The sequence below is a fragment of the Parasteatoda tepidariorum genome, chromosome 9, assembly GCF_043381705.1.
Source record: "Parasteatoda tepidariorum isolate YZ-2023 chromosome 9, CAS_Ptep_4.0, whole genome shotgun sequence".
Classification (NCBI taxonomy): Eukaryota; Metazoa; Arthropoda; class Arachnida; order Araneae; family Theridiidae; genus Parasteatoda; species Parasteatoda tepidariorum.
Window position 1 is genome coordinate 24,382,297 of NC_092212.1, and position 16,315 is coordinate 24,398,611.

The 16,315-nt window shown below is 32.2% G+C and overlaps 1 protein-coding gene across 1 annotated transcript in view; it reads right to left on the bottom strand.

The window, feature by feature from the left end:
* LOC107438594 (MAM and LDL-receptor class A domain-containing protein 1) overlaps positions 1-16,315 on the bottom strand; it is a 184,169-nt gene that overhangs the window by 138,116 nt on the left and 29,738 nt on the right. Inside the window, exon 16 of the mRNA XM_071185593.1 lies at positions 15,632-15,756. Within this exon, the coding sequence (XP_071041694.1) occupies positions 15,632-15,756 (125 nt within the window). The remainder of the gene's footprint in view (positions 1-15,631; positions 15,757-16,315) is intronic.

Below are 16,315 nucleotides of genomic sequence, written 5' to 3' on the forward strand. Positions count from 1 at the left end.
TGTTACAATTGACCCCACTCTCCCCTATCTAATAAACAAATTCGGAATTTTCCTTCTACTTTTTATCTTTCTTTAAATTTTTGAGAGCTCATTACTGTCTTACAATGAAATGCATAAAGCAAAACAAAATGATGAAACTGTACTTCCCAATACTTTTACGTAAAATTCATAAGAGTTATTCAGAGCTAAAGGGATAGAGCTCACGCCTCTCAATGAGAAGATCCAAGTTCGAATCCCAGTGTTTGCTGATCGATACGAATTTTGATCCCAGTTCGTATCGACAACAGTTCATAAATATCTTGAGTGGTAGACGGATTATGGATTAGAATCCCTTTATTGTTGTGTTAACCGTGAGCGGCTTTCTTGGTTTTCCTCTTCATGTAACGCAAGTGCGGGTTACTTCCACCAAAAAGTCCTCCATGAAATCCAGTTTGTCCCGATACTTGGTCAAAAAGTTCCCTTGCCTTCTGAACCAAATTCGAAATTCTGAATCTGCGGAGTAAATAAACTTCCAATTGGGTCGACTGTTCAACGCCGGCTATAAAGTAATAAAAAAATAATAAGTTGTTCAGAATCGCAAAGAGTGCAAACAGGAAAAACTTTAAGTCTTTTTCCAGCTGCGAAATAGCGTCAGGACGAGAGAAATCTGGAACAGTGGGCTTTGAACTTGTGAGACAGTTTCGTGTTATATTCCCATAGCTTCGTATAGAAGGAGTATAAGGAGAACTTCCTTTTTATTTAACACGTTCACTCCGGGAAAAGCGAAAATACTGGTAGAACAACTATTTCAATATTAGATAATATTCGGGAGGAGTTAATCTATTCTCAACAATAACAATTCACTGAAAGAGACATTTATCACGGCGAAGCAATTCAATATATAAATTGCATCCGTTAAAAACAATTGGTAGTTATGGATTTTTATTATTCCCGGAAGAAAACTAAAAAATGAAATTTATTTGTTACCAGTTTTTACTCCGGTGCGCCGCCAAGATGAGACAATCTAGCCTGACCCTCCGGTGGGTCACCCCGGCGTGAACGTGTAAAACTCTAATCAAGAGTCTTGCAGCAGTGAAAAATTCACGCATAACCTTTGATATCACTAAGAAAAATATTTTCTGAAACTATGTGAATTCAGTTGTAGTTAAAGGGTATGTATTGGTAAAGATAACTAAAATCACTGGCTAAAATCACTGGACCCTGTTAAAAATACAGAACGTAATAAAAATGCAGTTCATAAATTTTGCGCAAAACACGTTATTTTGATCACCAGAACATGTAACTAATTTGAGTGGTCATTGTCAGTTTTAATATTTGCTAAATATGCTGGTAAGTAAAAATTTAAATGTTTCCTTGTCCTTCATCCTAAATAAGAGATTAATTTAGAACTGAATGTTGCTGTAAAACACTTTTCTGTGATGTCAACTTGCTTCACTTTGAGGGAAAATATCTTCGAGTCGTAACAGAGTTTGTATTTTTATGTATAATTCTCAGTTTAGAAAATTTGATTTAAAGCAATTTTCCCCACCATTATAGGTATGAATAATTCAGAAGTTTATGTAAAATGCTTTCTCGCTCTACTTGAAAAGATGAGCATGAGCTAATTCTGAATTAACTTAAGAGTATAAGTAGATGCAAGTTAATTTAAATGATTCTGCCCGATATAGTAGCTTATAATTTACGTTAACATCACTGCTGAAGTTAATATTCGCAATCGCGCAACAATGGCTACGTATCATCAACACGGACGTGGCGGAAAGCGGCTGACCGAAAGACGTGCACGTCGTTCAACGACGGATGAGGAATGCTCGGATTTTGAAACCAAAATGGCTGAAAAGTTAGCACACATGGGAAGGAGAATAAAAGAAGATGAAAGCAAAAATAAAGAACTACTTGAGAAACTAAATCATTTGGAGCAGTCTCTCATGCCTGTGCCAAATAGGCCCGAAATACCGACAACACCAATTGATGTCATTGATATGGAAACTTATGAAGGCGGCCAACTTTTGGAGTCAACCAGAGATTCAGAAAGCTCAACTAAAAATATTGCAGAACCCCCTTTGAAGAAAAAGAAAAATAATGTCAAAAAAGCTGAAGCAAATCTAATCATGACCACAAATAGTAAACATTTTTCACCGATAGATACCGCCACCTCCTTACAACCATCTGAATCTATATCTGATAATGACTTAGCTCCACCCAAGGAGGATTCCAGTTCAGCTGTAGATCCACCATGGGTGAAAGCCCTTATATAGCAAGACGGAAAAGAGAAAAACCTGGTACGGAAAACATTTCATTCCAGCATTTTTTTCGAAAAAATTAAATATCTGTAACTATCAAGATTTCTTTTATAATTCTGGCATATATATAAAACTGCTTCTTTTCCAAGATAAAGTAGATATTGTTGAAAAATTTAAAAAAAGAGTAAGTAAACTCCTCCCCAAAACTAGCTATAACTGAAATGGTTTTACTACCAGCCTTTCCTCTTTTCCGTCTCGCTTTCACCCCTGAGGTCCACCCACAACTCGAGCAAAAGTTTAACCAATTAAGCATATAAAAGTTCTTATTCGTGGTCTTCCTGTTGGATTCTATACTGATAATATCTCCCAGGAACTGGCAAAGTCAGACATCATAACGCAAAAGATAATTCAGTTTAAGAGAAAAGTGGGCGGGACCTACAGGCTCCTCCCACTTTTTCTCACAATTCTCACAGAAACAGATGTTAATCGACAAATTTTCTCTATCACCAATATACAAAGTATCCCGGTCAGTATTGAAAGGTTCCGAGGCGGGCAAAATCCAATCCAGTGTTACAACTGCCAAGAATTTGGACACAGTCAAAGATCATGTAATTCACCATCAAGATGTGTTAAGTGCGCCGCCAAACACCGATCATACGAGTGCCAAAAAGATGAAAATACACCACCTAAGTGCAGTAACTGCGGAGACTCTCATACAGCCAACTACACGGGGTGCAGAGCCCGTCCCCGCAGGAGGGGAACACGTGCCATACCACCACCAACAACAGGACTTGCTCAAAGGTTGGTTACAATAATTAAAGAATTGCAAGAACTTTTAAAAAATCAAGAAGTGCTTCAACTGCTTCAGAGGATTATGGGGGAAGCCACTCTTGCACAGTAACATCTTTTTTTACTTGATTTGAACTTCTATTTGAACTCTTATTATTATTCAGAACTCTAATTTTCCATACAGATTATTAAAATAAATACTGCATACTGCCCTTTCAAATTAAAGTTGATCATACTAGATGGCGCCACTAAGGCTTGACAAAATTTATGTAAAACCTTCACGCCTATGAATCACGACTTTTGTATATATATAATCATCATTTATTCATGCTCATATTCAATTTTCTGTACATATTTATGGCAATTAATGTAAATATCGCTGTTCAAGTTGTAATGTTTTCTAATCAAGGTCATATTTTCTGTACATTTTTTCATGGCAATTACTGTAAATATCTCTGTTCAAGTTCGTATTTTCATGATGAATGGGATAGGGGACGCTGCGCGGCCCAGGTGCCCAGCTGTTTTTAAATAAAGTAAAGTAAAGCTCTACTTGAAAAGGTAGGAAAAATAAATCAAAATTTTGAAGGTTTTAATGATTAACTTTCTACCACTCTATAAATATTTTGCTGAAAGCAGAGTGGTTGACAACCCTGCATTACTGCATATTGTCAGTTTTTTAATGCTCACCCATGTCTGAATCCTCCATACGTCGTGATGATTTGAAATAAAAAGGAAATGGAATTTATTAAACCAAAATTTAAATATTGAAGAAGTATAGTCTTATTGGGAAAAATATTGCGCAAAAATAAAGCATTTTACTTTGCAATTTTCAGCTGGTTGAAGAATTGGGCCTAGTAAACGTGCAGGTATTGCTTTCATTCTACTAGCCAAGAACAGAAATCTGCCTATTGGAAAAAAAGCAAAGTTTAAAAAATAAAGTATTAATACTAAGAAACAAATTAATGTAAATAGAGATATCTAAATTTTCTTCGGATATTTTGTTTTATATTTGTTAGACACTGGATATTTTGATATTTTAATAATATGAGAAAAATTAAGCTAAAAGAGACCCCTGAAGTTTTCTCGGATATTTTATTAAGCATTTCTTTCCTCGGACACTTTGATATTTTTTAAGAAGAAATTAGCTACATAAATTCTCTCCGACCTACTACATAACTTTAAAATATAAAATATTAAAATATTGATTGCAAGAACTTTTTATTCAGGAGAAGTAACTATCCTGACCAACTACTATTTATAAGCATTCATAATACATATTTATCCACTACTGACATTTCACCCGATAACCCCTTATAACTGCGGGTACCTACTTTATTCCTGACAATTTTAATTTTCTTGATTACATCGAATTAGGAAAAATAAATTTGTTAGGAATAATTATTACTCCTCAATAAAAGGTAAAAAGGTTTTGTTCGTGCAACTAATTTTTTATCTTTTTTAGAATTATAGCAGCCATGTTCTCTTTTTTTCGTTCCCTGTGTGTACGGTGTACAAAAAAAAAGAAGAAGAAAAAAGACATGGACCAAGCAGAATAACTTTTAATTTAATGATTGGATCTTCTCGTTCTAGACCTCAATCTTAATGGTTCGAGGTGTTAACCTCAAATATGCTAATTAATTTGCGCAAATGATATTTTAAGTTACGAAAGCAGACACAAAAACGTATAATCTCTGAATAAACATACATTTTTTAAAAATTATTCGGATTTCTGTCTATTCAAATTCGGATTCTAAGAGCAATCTGGGAAATGTAGTCTCAATAGTTTGTTCAGAAGAGCAGTCGAAATTTTGGGAAATTTATTGTTTATTTTATTTTTTGTGTATTTCGGCCTATCTTGCGAACTTTTTAAACGAATTGAAAAATTTTTGTACGCAATTATATAATTCGTTTATGCAAAAATAATTCCATTCACAGAAGAACTTTTAGTAAATATTTATTATTTTTTATTATTTTGTTCAATAATAGTCGGAAAATGTTGAACTGCAAGGTATATATTTTTTTACATAATTTTAAAGAAAGTAATTTTACGTGAAAAAATACGAAGTTTGAGTGTAATTGCTCCGATTGTTCTAGTGAAATCGAATTTAAAAAAAGTCAGATACTTAAAATTCGATTTCTTCGGAACTCTTCGACTGATTTCAGAATTCCTAATCCGTCAAATAAATGGTGTGTTTATTCAGAGAAAGTGCATTTTTGTTTTTGATTTCGTAACTTAAAGTATCGGCAGCACAATTTAATTACCATATTTGAGGGAGATCATCCCCTCATGCATTAAGATTTAGTCCTAGAACGTGAATATCTGATCATTAGACCGAAAATTATTCAGGGTGGTCTGTTTTTATTTTTTGCGTACTATACCATAACCTCCTACATCAAGAAGCCTCCACACGGTTTCTTATAGGTAGTCCGCGCAGACTGTTGAAAAAGTGAACCAGTTGTGCGCATGAACCCAAAACCTTTTATAAAAGTAATTGAGAGAAATTAATCTTATATATTTGAGAATTGAATCTGTAGTGGTTGACAAGTGAATAAGGCAAACCAATAATATTCATAAATAAAATAAATTTTTAGTCATATATTTGCTACCACTTTCTTATTTTAACTATATTCTGTGTTAAATGACTCGCTCGGAAAGTGGATATCCTTCATAGTGGTCTGATCGGACTACCTATAAAAAACCGTGTGGAGGCTTTCAGTTACAAGAGGCGCTGACTATACTCCATTTAAATTTTTATTTCATGTGGTAATTGTAAATACATCAAACCTCTGATTTGCAGCCAAATTATGAATTAACCTAATCATCATTTTTAATTTTCTAACAGTACAATCCTGATTTATCGAAATCTGCAGCTACGACCTTATAATTCAAACAAATTAAGTAGTGAGGCTGGCAACGTAAAGTTCGGTATGACAAAGTATGATCCGCCACACTTGGAGGGGTTAACACCCCTCCAAGTGTGATCTATGTCCCCACATGTGATCTATGTCCTCAGTGGTAGCTGATCGCTTATAAACTTAATGGAGTGTATAGCCGAGCAAGTTTCTCCACATAAGTTAGAATGCTAATTAATGTGAAGTTAATTAAATACATCGCCGCAGCGCACATCGAATTTGTTAAGATATGATTCTTTATTGTCTATGCCTTACACTTAACTTAGATTTATTATTTGTTTATGTATTTTATTGTAACCACGATTTATTTTTTATTTCGTATATCTCGCAACTTCGATGCATAATTAGTTTGCCCACGCTTAGTCAATTGCAGGTATCCTTAATTGTAATTTGCTTTAAAAAACTAAGTTTTTAAATCGCGGAGAGTTCTGTCAATAGTTTTACCATTTGTGAATCCAGATGTGTGATCCCGAGTAGGTCCTTGCTCAAGAGAAGGAAAAGGTCCTCTTAATTGCCACTCATTTTCAGTTGAAGAATCCTTAACCCAATTGCAGAAAGACTGGTCGAAATTACATCTGGACAAGGCTGTTACTAAACGTTAAAAAGAAATAAATTATGTTAGTATCATATTCACCTACAATTTTTTCAAAGATTTTGCTATGATTGAATTAATTTGTTGACAGTGATTTTATATCTATTTTGTTTAAATTATGCAAACTAAAATAAATTTATATCTCGTGAAAATAAAATAATTTTTACTGCCACTCTAAGTATAAAATTAAAAACTTAGCATAAATTTGTAAAAATGCAGGTGTTGAATTAATGTCTTATTTCTAATTGTTAATTTCAAAGGAGCTGACGACAAGTGTATGCATTAGCCATTACCTATACGATCTGGCAAAAATTAAATCAACTAAAATAACTGTGATCAGCATCTTCGATTAAAAAGGAATGCAGATTTGATATCCTCTCAGCCGAAGTCGGCATGATCAAGTGCTTGTATAGTTGCATACCTGAGAACTCTTCCGGATTTTCCCGAAGATTTTATTTTCATATTTAAAGTGGTAGCAATATTCAAGTTATTCCAATTAACTTTTTGAATTATAATGATAATTATAAATGAGTTTGACCGCCACTACATATAAATAATTACAATAAATTTATAAAAGCATAATATTTCTAGCGCAAGCAAATTTCGACGGGATCAAAATTTAAACATATTTTTGAGTTAGATTGTTTTTCGTTTATTGTTTTACAACCACTCTGAAAATCCATTCTCGGAAAGAATGAAAGTTGGCAGGTATGTAAGTGCAAAAAAAATATTAGTTCCCCAGTGTAATTAACTCTTTCGCGCCGACTGAATGAATACTGTCACAAATACGTGCCAGCATAAAACCATATCAATCAGGGTAAAAAGATAAAACTGGTAATCAAAGTAATTCGTTAGCAGTTTATTTGTGGGCGGAGTTATAATTGTTTGATTTATTTAATTCACCATTACTTTGTTCAAAATAAAACTATTTAGTTACACTTTGAATTAACATTGATTATATATATGATTAACGTTGTTTTCAGCTTCATTTTCTGTATAAGCCATTTATTCTTGTTGTAATTTTATGTATGTTTAATGTATGTTTTGTCTGTAGAATGCATGTTCTACTCTCGTGTGCCCTTGAATAGGGCGGGTCGAGATAAGAATAAACAATCTATATATGATTAAACTAACAATTAAAGTAAAAGCAACGTAAGTCTGCCAAATCAGAAACGACTACATTTAAGTTACCATTTTTTATTTATTTACACCCTGATTCTGATTTTGTACGAATGCTTTTCTGAATCACCCGTCCACAAGGGAATCACCCGTATCCAATCCATTAATAAATTCACATTTATTGAAAAATTAAAATTGTTGAAATGAAACTAATACAATTGAAATAGTTTTCCTATAATGGATTTCTGGTTGCTTAAGAAACATCTGCTAAATTTAAGATTTTTTAAATAATTTTAAAAGCCATGGTTAGTTCACTTACCTCCAATTTCAAAAGTCAATGGTAAGCAATTTACCGCTTTAAATTTGGACATTTATTTATTTACATTTTAAACTCTGACGAAAATATGACAAAAAAAATTGTAATCATATTGGGATATATAAAAGATAATTACTTTTGCTTTTAGTAACATTTAACAATTTATTTTAAAAATAAAAATATATAAAAGTTTTTAAGCTTGTTATTTTTTAAAACACCTAATAAGTGGTGAAAAACATATTTACCATAAAAAATTTCTTTAAAATTTAAATTAATTTTATCTAATAAATTAAATGAATTTTCTTCTTACATCATTTCAAAAATATTTTAACTTACCCTTCTTAGAAATAAATTGCATATTAAAGAGTTAAACAGGCATGGTAAAATATTTTAATTAACTATCAATATACTACTATATAAATTCACTACAATAGGTATAAAATACATTTATACGGAAATGATGATCCTTTATTTCGAATAAAATGGGTATGCATAAATGATATCAATTTTCTATAGAATTAAATATCATTTGGAATTCTATAAATAACTACTGTTTTCTACGTCCTCCGTCCGAAATTAGTTGCTTCATGTAGGTCGAAAATTTTATCCCAGATTAATTACTACATTTCAAGTAGGTGGAGTCATAAATAACTTCGAATGCAATTAAGTAGATCGACACCAGTAAAATTACATTACAAAGAATTCACGATTCATTCGAAAGGAGATATGTGATTACTGGTAGAAGAGTCCTTAAAAAATGGGGCACGGCTTAAAAGCGTAAGAACCTTGGATTTTTGATAATAAAATGGCACTGCACACCTGCCAACTTTTACGCATTTGGCGTAAAATTTTATTTTTATATTTAAAGTGGTAGTAAAATGTATGTTTTCTAAATATGCCTTGCATTTATAAATTTAAATTATTATTTTTTTGACCACCACTATTTTTAAAAAATTTAAGCATATATATATAAATATGTAATATTCGTAAAGTAATCCGCTGGAACTTTTTCAAAATACGACGCATGTTACGGCATAAAATAGTAAATCAAATTCTGTTTTACTACCAATGGGAAAATTCATTCTCGTTAGGATTAAAAGTTGGCAGGTATGGCACTGATTTATGGAAGGAAGGTGTGACTACTTGGTAAGTAAATGTTGTTGCTTGATTACATAGATTTCTAAAAATCACTCCAGCAAAATCATACTATCACTAGTATCAATAATCAGTACAGAAATATCCCAATGCAGTACAATAATTAAATTTTACAGAATAGCAGGGACAGTGGCAGTAGAATATTTCTATGGATCAAGAACTAAGTGCTAAAACCTTCAGTTATAGAACGAGTTAGTTGGAAATTCTAGAAAGATAAAATGAAACTTTTAATATTTTTGAACATTATCTAAATATACTCCCTTGCTCCACACTTTTTTTTTAACTATTTCCCTACTTCTGTTGCGAAAACGCAAATTCTGATGATAAAGTAAAATATACTTTCTTTAAAAAGTGATTGGGAACTTAAGTTGAGACTAATTAATGTTTTCCAACGTTTTTTGACACTTTAGTTTGAAATATCACAATCGTTGGTAGACGATCTTAGTATCTTAGAAGCGAATTAAACGAAAGAAAATGCTGAAAATGTTATAATTTTTTATCATTAAATTCTAATTTTAATATTCTATGTTGGAAAATTTAAATATTGCTTTGCAAAGATTTGAATGTATGTGACTTTATCTCTAAAATTAGTTGTTTACGTAAAATTATATTTTAAATTTTACGTACAGCATACTTCTCGTTTTTCGTCTTCAAAATTACCACAGTCATCAGTGTAATCGCATACGTTGTCTCTAGGTATGCAGCGAGAATTTTTGCAGTCAAAGTTGTTTTCTCTACACATTCCAGGTTCTCCTACAGCTATAAACATACATGGTTTTAGATACATAAAATATACTTTCACCAAATTTGTTACGCACCTTCAAAACTTTTTTCAGCTGTCTTTATACAGAAAAATAAATATAAACTAGCAAATAAATATTGATAATAAACATGACCATAATAGGAATACTGTACTGATATATATTCCGTAGATTAAAGAAATGTTTGTAGTAAATGCCGTAGAAAACAGAAATGTTTTCTATCTACTGACGTCATTTCTTAGGATTTACTGCAATGAGTCTTGAGAGCACATATGTAATATAAAATACTATTGAGCGAAATTGAAATTCAATGAATATGATCTTTTTGAACTAACTTTGCATTCAGTGCACAAAATGAATAAATAAAACGAAAATACTAATTGATATTTGATTTAAATGCTGGATTTTTACGAAAATAAAAGTTTGTTCAATCCTTTCTGGAGCAACAAATATTGACTGGACATTTGAGACAGGCAGCATTAGGGATTGCTCCGCTTTCTGCTAAAGTTTTAATAATTTGGAAGCGAATTAAATAGTAAAACTTGTAGTGTAAATATAAATTCGCCAATTTTTAAAAGAGTAACCAAAAGATAAATGCATTAAAGGTGCATTTGTATTACTCTGAATTTCCATATATAGCAGAGATGCCAATTGATCCTTACCAACGCCTCCTATAACTGGAAGCCTCCACACGGTTTTTTATAGGTAGTCCGAATAGACCACTGTGAAGGATATCCACTTTCCGAAAGAGTCACTTAAGAGAAAATCTAGTTAAAATAAGAAAGTGGTAGCAAATATATGACTAAAAATTTGTTTTATTTATGAATATTATTGGTTTGCCTTATTCACTTGTCAACCACTACAGATTCAATTCTCAAATATATATCATGAATTTCTTCCAATTACTTTTATAAAAGGTTTTGGGTTCATGCGCACAACTTTGTCACTTTTTAAATAGTCTGCGCGGACTACTTATAAAAGACCGTGTGGAGGTTTTTTGATGTAGGAGGTGATGTCCTTACATGCCAAATTAATTTAATAAATGGTAAATAACTACAAACTAAATTTTGCAAATATTTGACTAATTATGCTTACTTTTTAAAACGTTTAGCATGACTGACTTAAATATTCTTCTACTTTATTTAAATAAACTGGGCACCTGGGCCGCGAAGCGGTCCTTAACCCATTCATTATTAAATTACATACAGTAAGGTAAAATACATTGATTTGGCAAACATTGTGGTAGCCATAGAAAATTAAGTCGTTTGCTTGTGAAATAATAAAACAGTGAAAAAATTCAACATGACAAATTGACGTTTTTACATAACATTAGAAATGGACTTAAATATAACAAAGTGGCGAATTACATAAGCCTTTGAATTACTTAGAATTAGTGGTGGATAAAATCTTAATAAATTGAATTTATTAAACCAAGAGTCACAATTATTAAACTACCACGTGAAAATATTTATTCGCTGTCCGGATCACGTTGGCATCTCTGATAGAGTCGCAAAAAAATTAAGATATACTAAACTAAACTAACTTAAATTTTGTCACCACTATTTAAAGCAATTTTTGACAACGCGGAGCAATCCGGGATCTCTGCCGAAGATTCCTAAATAGTTCTTTGTTTTTTAAGTAACAGCGTTATTTTAATATTAAAATAACCACATTTACTTAAACTGTGTTTGTTTAATAAATAGTGGTTGCTAAAGAATGGTAGACATTTAGAAATAAATAGAATTATATTTTTAATGAATCACACATTTTTTGAATAAGTATTACCAGACTGGACAAACTGCTCTGGTAAAGGTTATATGGTTTAAAGTTAAACGTCAAAATTTAAATATATTACAGAGAGACAGTTCAAATGATAATGTAGGTATTACATGGGTCTCTGCTCACAAGTGGGACGCTGATGGCGGAAAGTGGTAGAAAGTGTAAGCCAAAATTAGTATTGCAATCTAATATTCAATTGTTTTTGCGTTTTCTTAAAATGAGAATATAATCAAGTTATTTTCTTAACATGCCTGAAAAACTTTACGTTTTTTTTTTCAAAATATTTTATAGAGCGGCAGACAGACTTATTCATTATTATTTATTTACTTCATAATCGACGTTGAAACAATTCAGGTCAACGCCAAAAATTCAACTGCTTATACACAAAAAGAAAACTTTCAATATCCTGCTATAGAATCAATAAGTACTTTTAAACAAAACCATCCCATTAGCCAATAAAGGCATTAACTCTCAATTGAAAAGATCACTTACAGAGTATTACAAAGTGCTGGCAGCCTGCAATAAACTACAAAACTTACTCTACTACGCCGATATGCAATTGAAACTAAAACGTTTACCATGTGTACCTGTCTATGATCAGACATGTCTTAGCATATGCACCCGCAGCCTGGCCTAATAAATTTCCAACTCATATCCTGACATTTGTTTGGGCTAATAAAGGCATTTCTGAGCGCGCAAACCTTTTTTCTCATCAGATTTGTGACCTTTGACGTCTTTTTTCCGAGGGTTAAAATTCCTCCCTAGGAATGTTAACACATTGCTGACCGGTCATGAGTTAACTCGTGTTTTCGTTAGCAGTGATCTCGTGGTGACTATTTTAGAAAGTGGGCATAATTTTAGTTACTTTTTAAGTTTTACTATTTAATTCTCTACCAATTTATTATAACTTTACGAAACTTGATATTTGCAAGACTTGTAGTATACCACACGTATCGCACATGCCTACCCTTCCGAATTTTTCGGAAGATTTTATTTTCATATCTAAAGTGGTAGTAAATATATACTATTTTTTCTTTTATAAACGTAATTTTTAAATGATTTTGATCACCACTATTCTTACAAAAATGAATCACATATATTAATATGCGTTACTATCATGGTTGTCAACTTAAGTTTTCTCAAATACAATGTATTTGTTTGCTCTTAAAATTGAAGTTTTAATTCCATTTTAATACCACTGGGAAAAATGATAGTGGAAGGGATTAAAAGTTGGCAGGTATGACGTATAACAAGCACATAGGTGATCGTTATACGTTTTATCCTACGGCATTAAAAACTTTTAAAGTCTTTTTTTTCCTTAATATTGTTTCACTTTCACATACGAGCCGACCAGGTGGACGAGTGGTTAGCGTGTCTGACTGCGGTGCCATTGACCGCGGGTTCGAATCCTGCTCAGGGCATGGATGTTTCTTTCTCCCTCTGTGTTCTATGTCCTTTCCTCTTTGTGCGTATGTGACCCGCCCAATAAACGGGCTTGTGGTTGTGTGACGTGGGCGACGCTGCTCCACCGCCGTGGCTTCGCCACAGGTGCCCACTGGGTAACGAGAAGAGAGTAGCAGTTCTGGCACTAAAGGCCAATGGGACAATACATCCTAAGTGCCCGCCATTGAATGAAAAAAACTGTCACATTCGCTTTCAAAACAATTGCCTGGCGCACGGGGTAATTAGTTCTTGGTCGTAATAGTTTTAAAAAAATATAGTTTGTAAATTCACAGTTGAAAATTTGCAAAAGAGAAAATTCATCCACTGCTGATACACATTTTCAATAATAGAGTGACGTTGTTCTCTGCCGTAAAATATTCTGGCTTGTAAATTTAGACACTTGAAAATCTACTAAACTAAGATCTTATTCAAAAGTTTTTTTCCTATTTGTGCTACGTATTTATAACAACAGTGCCTTTGTCCCTTGTTATATTAATTTTGTTGCATTTATTTATAACAAATTACATGGTGTTCTAGATTGAAAATTTACACATTTGTCACTTGTGATCATATTCATGTATTCAAAAGCAATTTTCTATTGGAGCTATCTATTTGTGATGGCGCCGTATCGAAACAGTTTAAAACTAGAAATTAATTTTTGATAGCTTTCGGTCCACATAATATAGTTCAAATCTACTCATTAAAAAAAGAATGGTTACTTGGAGTATCACAATCTTTCGCAGCTATGTCGTCCACAGCAGCATGGCACTCATCTCCAGGTTCTCTTACCGCTACGAAATTTATCTAGAATGGATAAATTGTTTATTATTAAACAATCATGTATTTACATTTTATATCATGTTTGGTGCTATCATTTTGGTTTCGCATTTAATGAGATTAGTGGAAGAAATGACATTTTCAGGAATATTTATTAATCAGGAAAAAAAACATAAAGCAGTCACATATGGGTAGGTTTATTGTAACATAAATCGGCTATACCACTTAAAATATTTAGTAAAATACTGCGACCACCGATATAGAGTGTTATGTTAACCCTTTCACGCCGACTGTCACAAATAAGTGCCAGCATTAAACTGTATCAACCAGGGTAAAAAAATAAAACTGGTAATCAAAGTATTTCTTTAGCAGTTTATTTGTGGGTGGAGTTATAATTGTTTGATTTATTTAATTCACCATTACTTTGTTCAAAATAAAACTTTTTAGTTATACTTTGAATTGACATTGATTATATACATGATTAAACTAACAATAATTAAAGTAAAAGCAAAGTAAGTCTGTCAAATTAGAAACGACTACATTTAAGTTACCGTTTTTTATTTAATTACATCCTGATTCTGATTTTGTAGGAATATTCTTACGAATCACCCGTCCCCAATGAATTAAGAATGGGTCTTCGTGCTGATTTTCGATAGGCGGAGCTCCCAAAAATCTGGCAAAAATGTTCAAGACGTGGCAAATTACTTATCAAAGCAATCTGAAGTTCTTCTAATTTTACAATCACTTCTATTTATATAATATTCATCTAGCATGTATCAGACTTCGATGGATGCAATAAGAGAGTTCCCACGGTGTGGGGAATTTTTTTATTGTGGTAGTGAGTCAGATATATCTAGATGTTTTGAGCTAACACTCGTAAATAATTTCGCAATTCTCAAATGAAAGATATATTTAAGCATTTTTCAGTAGTCTTGTAAAATCTTAGTTACCACTCATTTATTTTTTAAAGGTGGTGGGAACGATGAATAAGTTTCTAAATCCTAATACAATAAGAAAAACTAATGACCAATTTTATGAACAATACAGATTTTCTAGATTATACATTTTGCTACAACTTCAAATATTTTAGCACCTCTGGAGCCCTGATAAAGTAAACAGAGTTAGTGGATTAAATAGTTATGTAATTCGCATAGATTTGTTTGAAAAGGTTTGATTCACTCTGGAAATTAAGAATCATACCTTTAAAATGGTTTTAATTGAGTCGTCCGGAAAGAGTTCCTGTCGATTTTCGATAGTCAGAGCCCTCAAAAGTACGTCAAAAATATTCAAGTGGTAGCAAACTACTCTTCAAAGCAATTTGAAGTTTTCCTACTTTCGCAACAACTTCAATTCAGATAAATATTCATCTTGCACGTATCAGTAAATTCAATCATCTTGTATCCGTTTATGCAACTCGCATGCATCAGTATAAGCAATCAGCATGTATCAGTACTTGCAATAAGTTTCCAAATTTTAGTGGTGATTAAGAAAATATAATGATCCAATTTCAAAGACAAGAAATAAATTTCATAGTAACAATTTTGCTACCACTTAAATATTTTTGGCAGACCATTGGAATACACCTCTCATCGAAAATGGGCACGAACTTTCCGGACCACCCAATACATTAACATTTTTTTCTTCGATAAATCAATAATGCCATTGTTTACTTTCTCGCACTATTATCTTATTTATAACATAAATTAAAAAAAGAGTAGCTTTTATAATAAATTCTAAATTAACTTACTTGAAATTCTTTTGGAATTCTCCCTAGAAATATCTCGGCTTTTGTCCAAGTTAGATCACTCCTCTTAACTGGCATCCATAAATCAATAGTTTTATTATTTCGTTCTAAAGTAACTCGTAGTTTCACTGCAAAAAGTTATTGACAAAAAAACTTAGTTTAAAAGAATTTTATAATGATTAGATTTAGAACTTTCACTTTTTGGTGGAAGTTTTGCTAGTGGTAGTAACAAAAAAAAAGGAAAGAAAAGAACAGCAGTAATTATTAACTGCAATGCAGTCGATTTTTCTGGCTTTTGGCCGGAGATTTTTCCTGAGCAATAAAAACGGTAGAAAAGTGCATAATTTAGGATTTCATTTAAAATGATTTTGTCAATAACAACATTTAAAAAGTTTAAATTTAAGATGTACATCAAAGAACACAAAGCAATTTTTTATACTTTTGTTATCGTCGCGGTCTGGTCAAAGTTATTAGATAGTTTTGATTTACTAATTTTAATTTAATTGTATATAAACATGCCCTCAAAATAAAATATAAAAACATGTGCTGAACCGTGGTGGCTCAGGGGTTAAAGCGTTCGCCTCCCAAAGAGGTGAACCCAGTTCGAATTCCAGCTCTAACTGTCCGATATGAATTCAGCACCCGGCTCGCACTGACCACAATGCTGACGTAAAATATCCTCAGTAG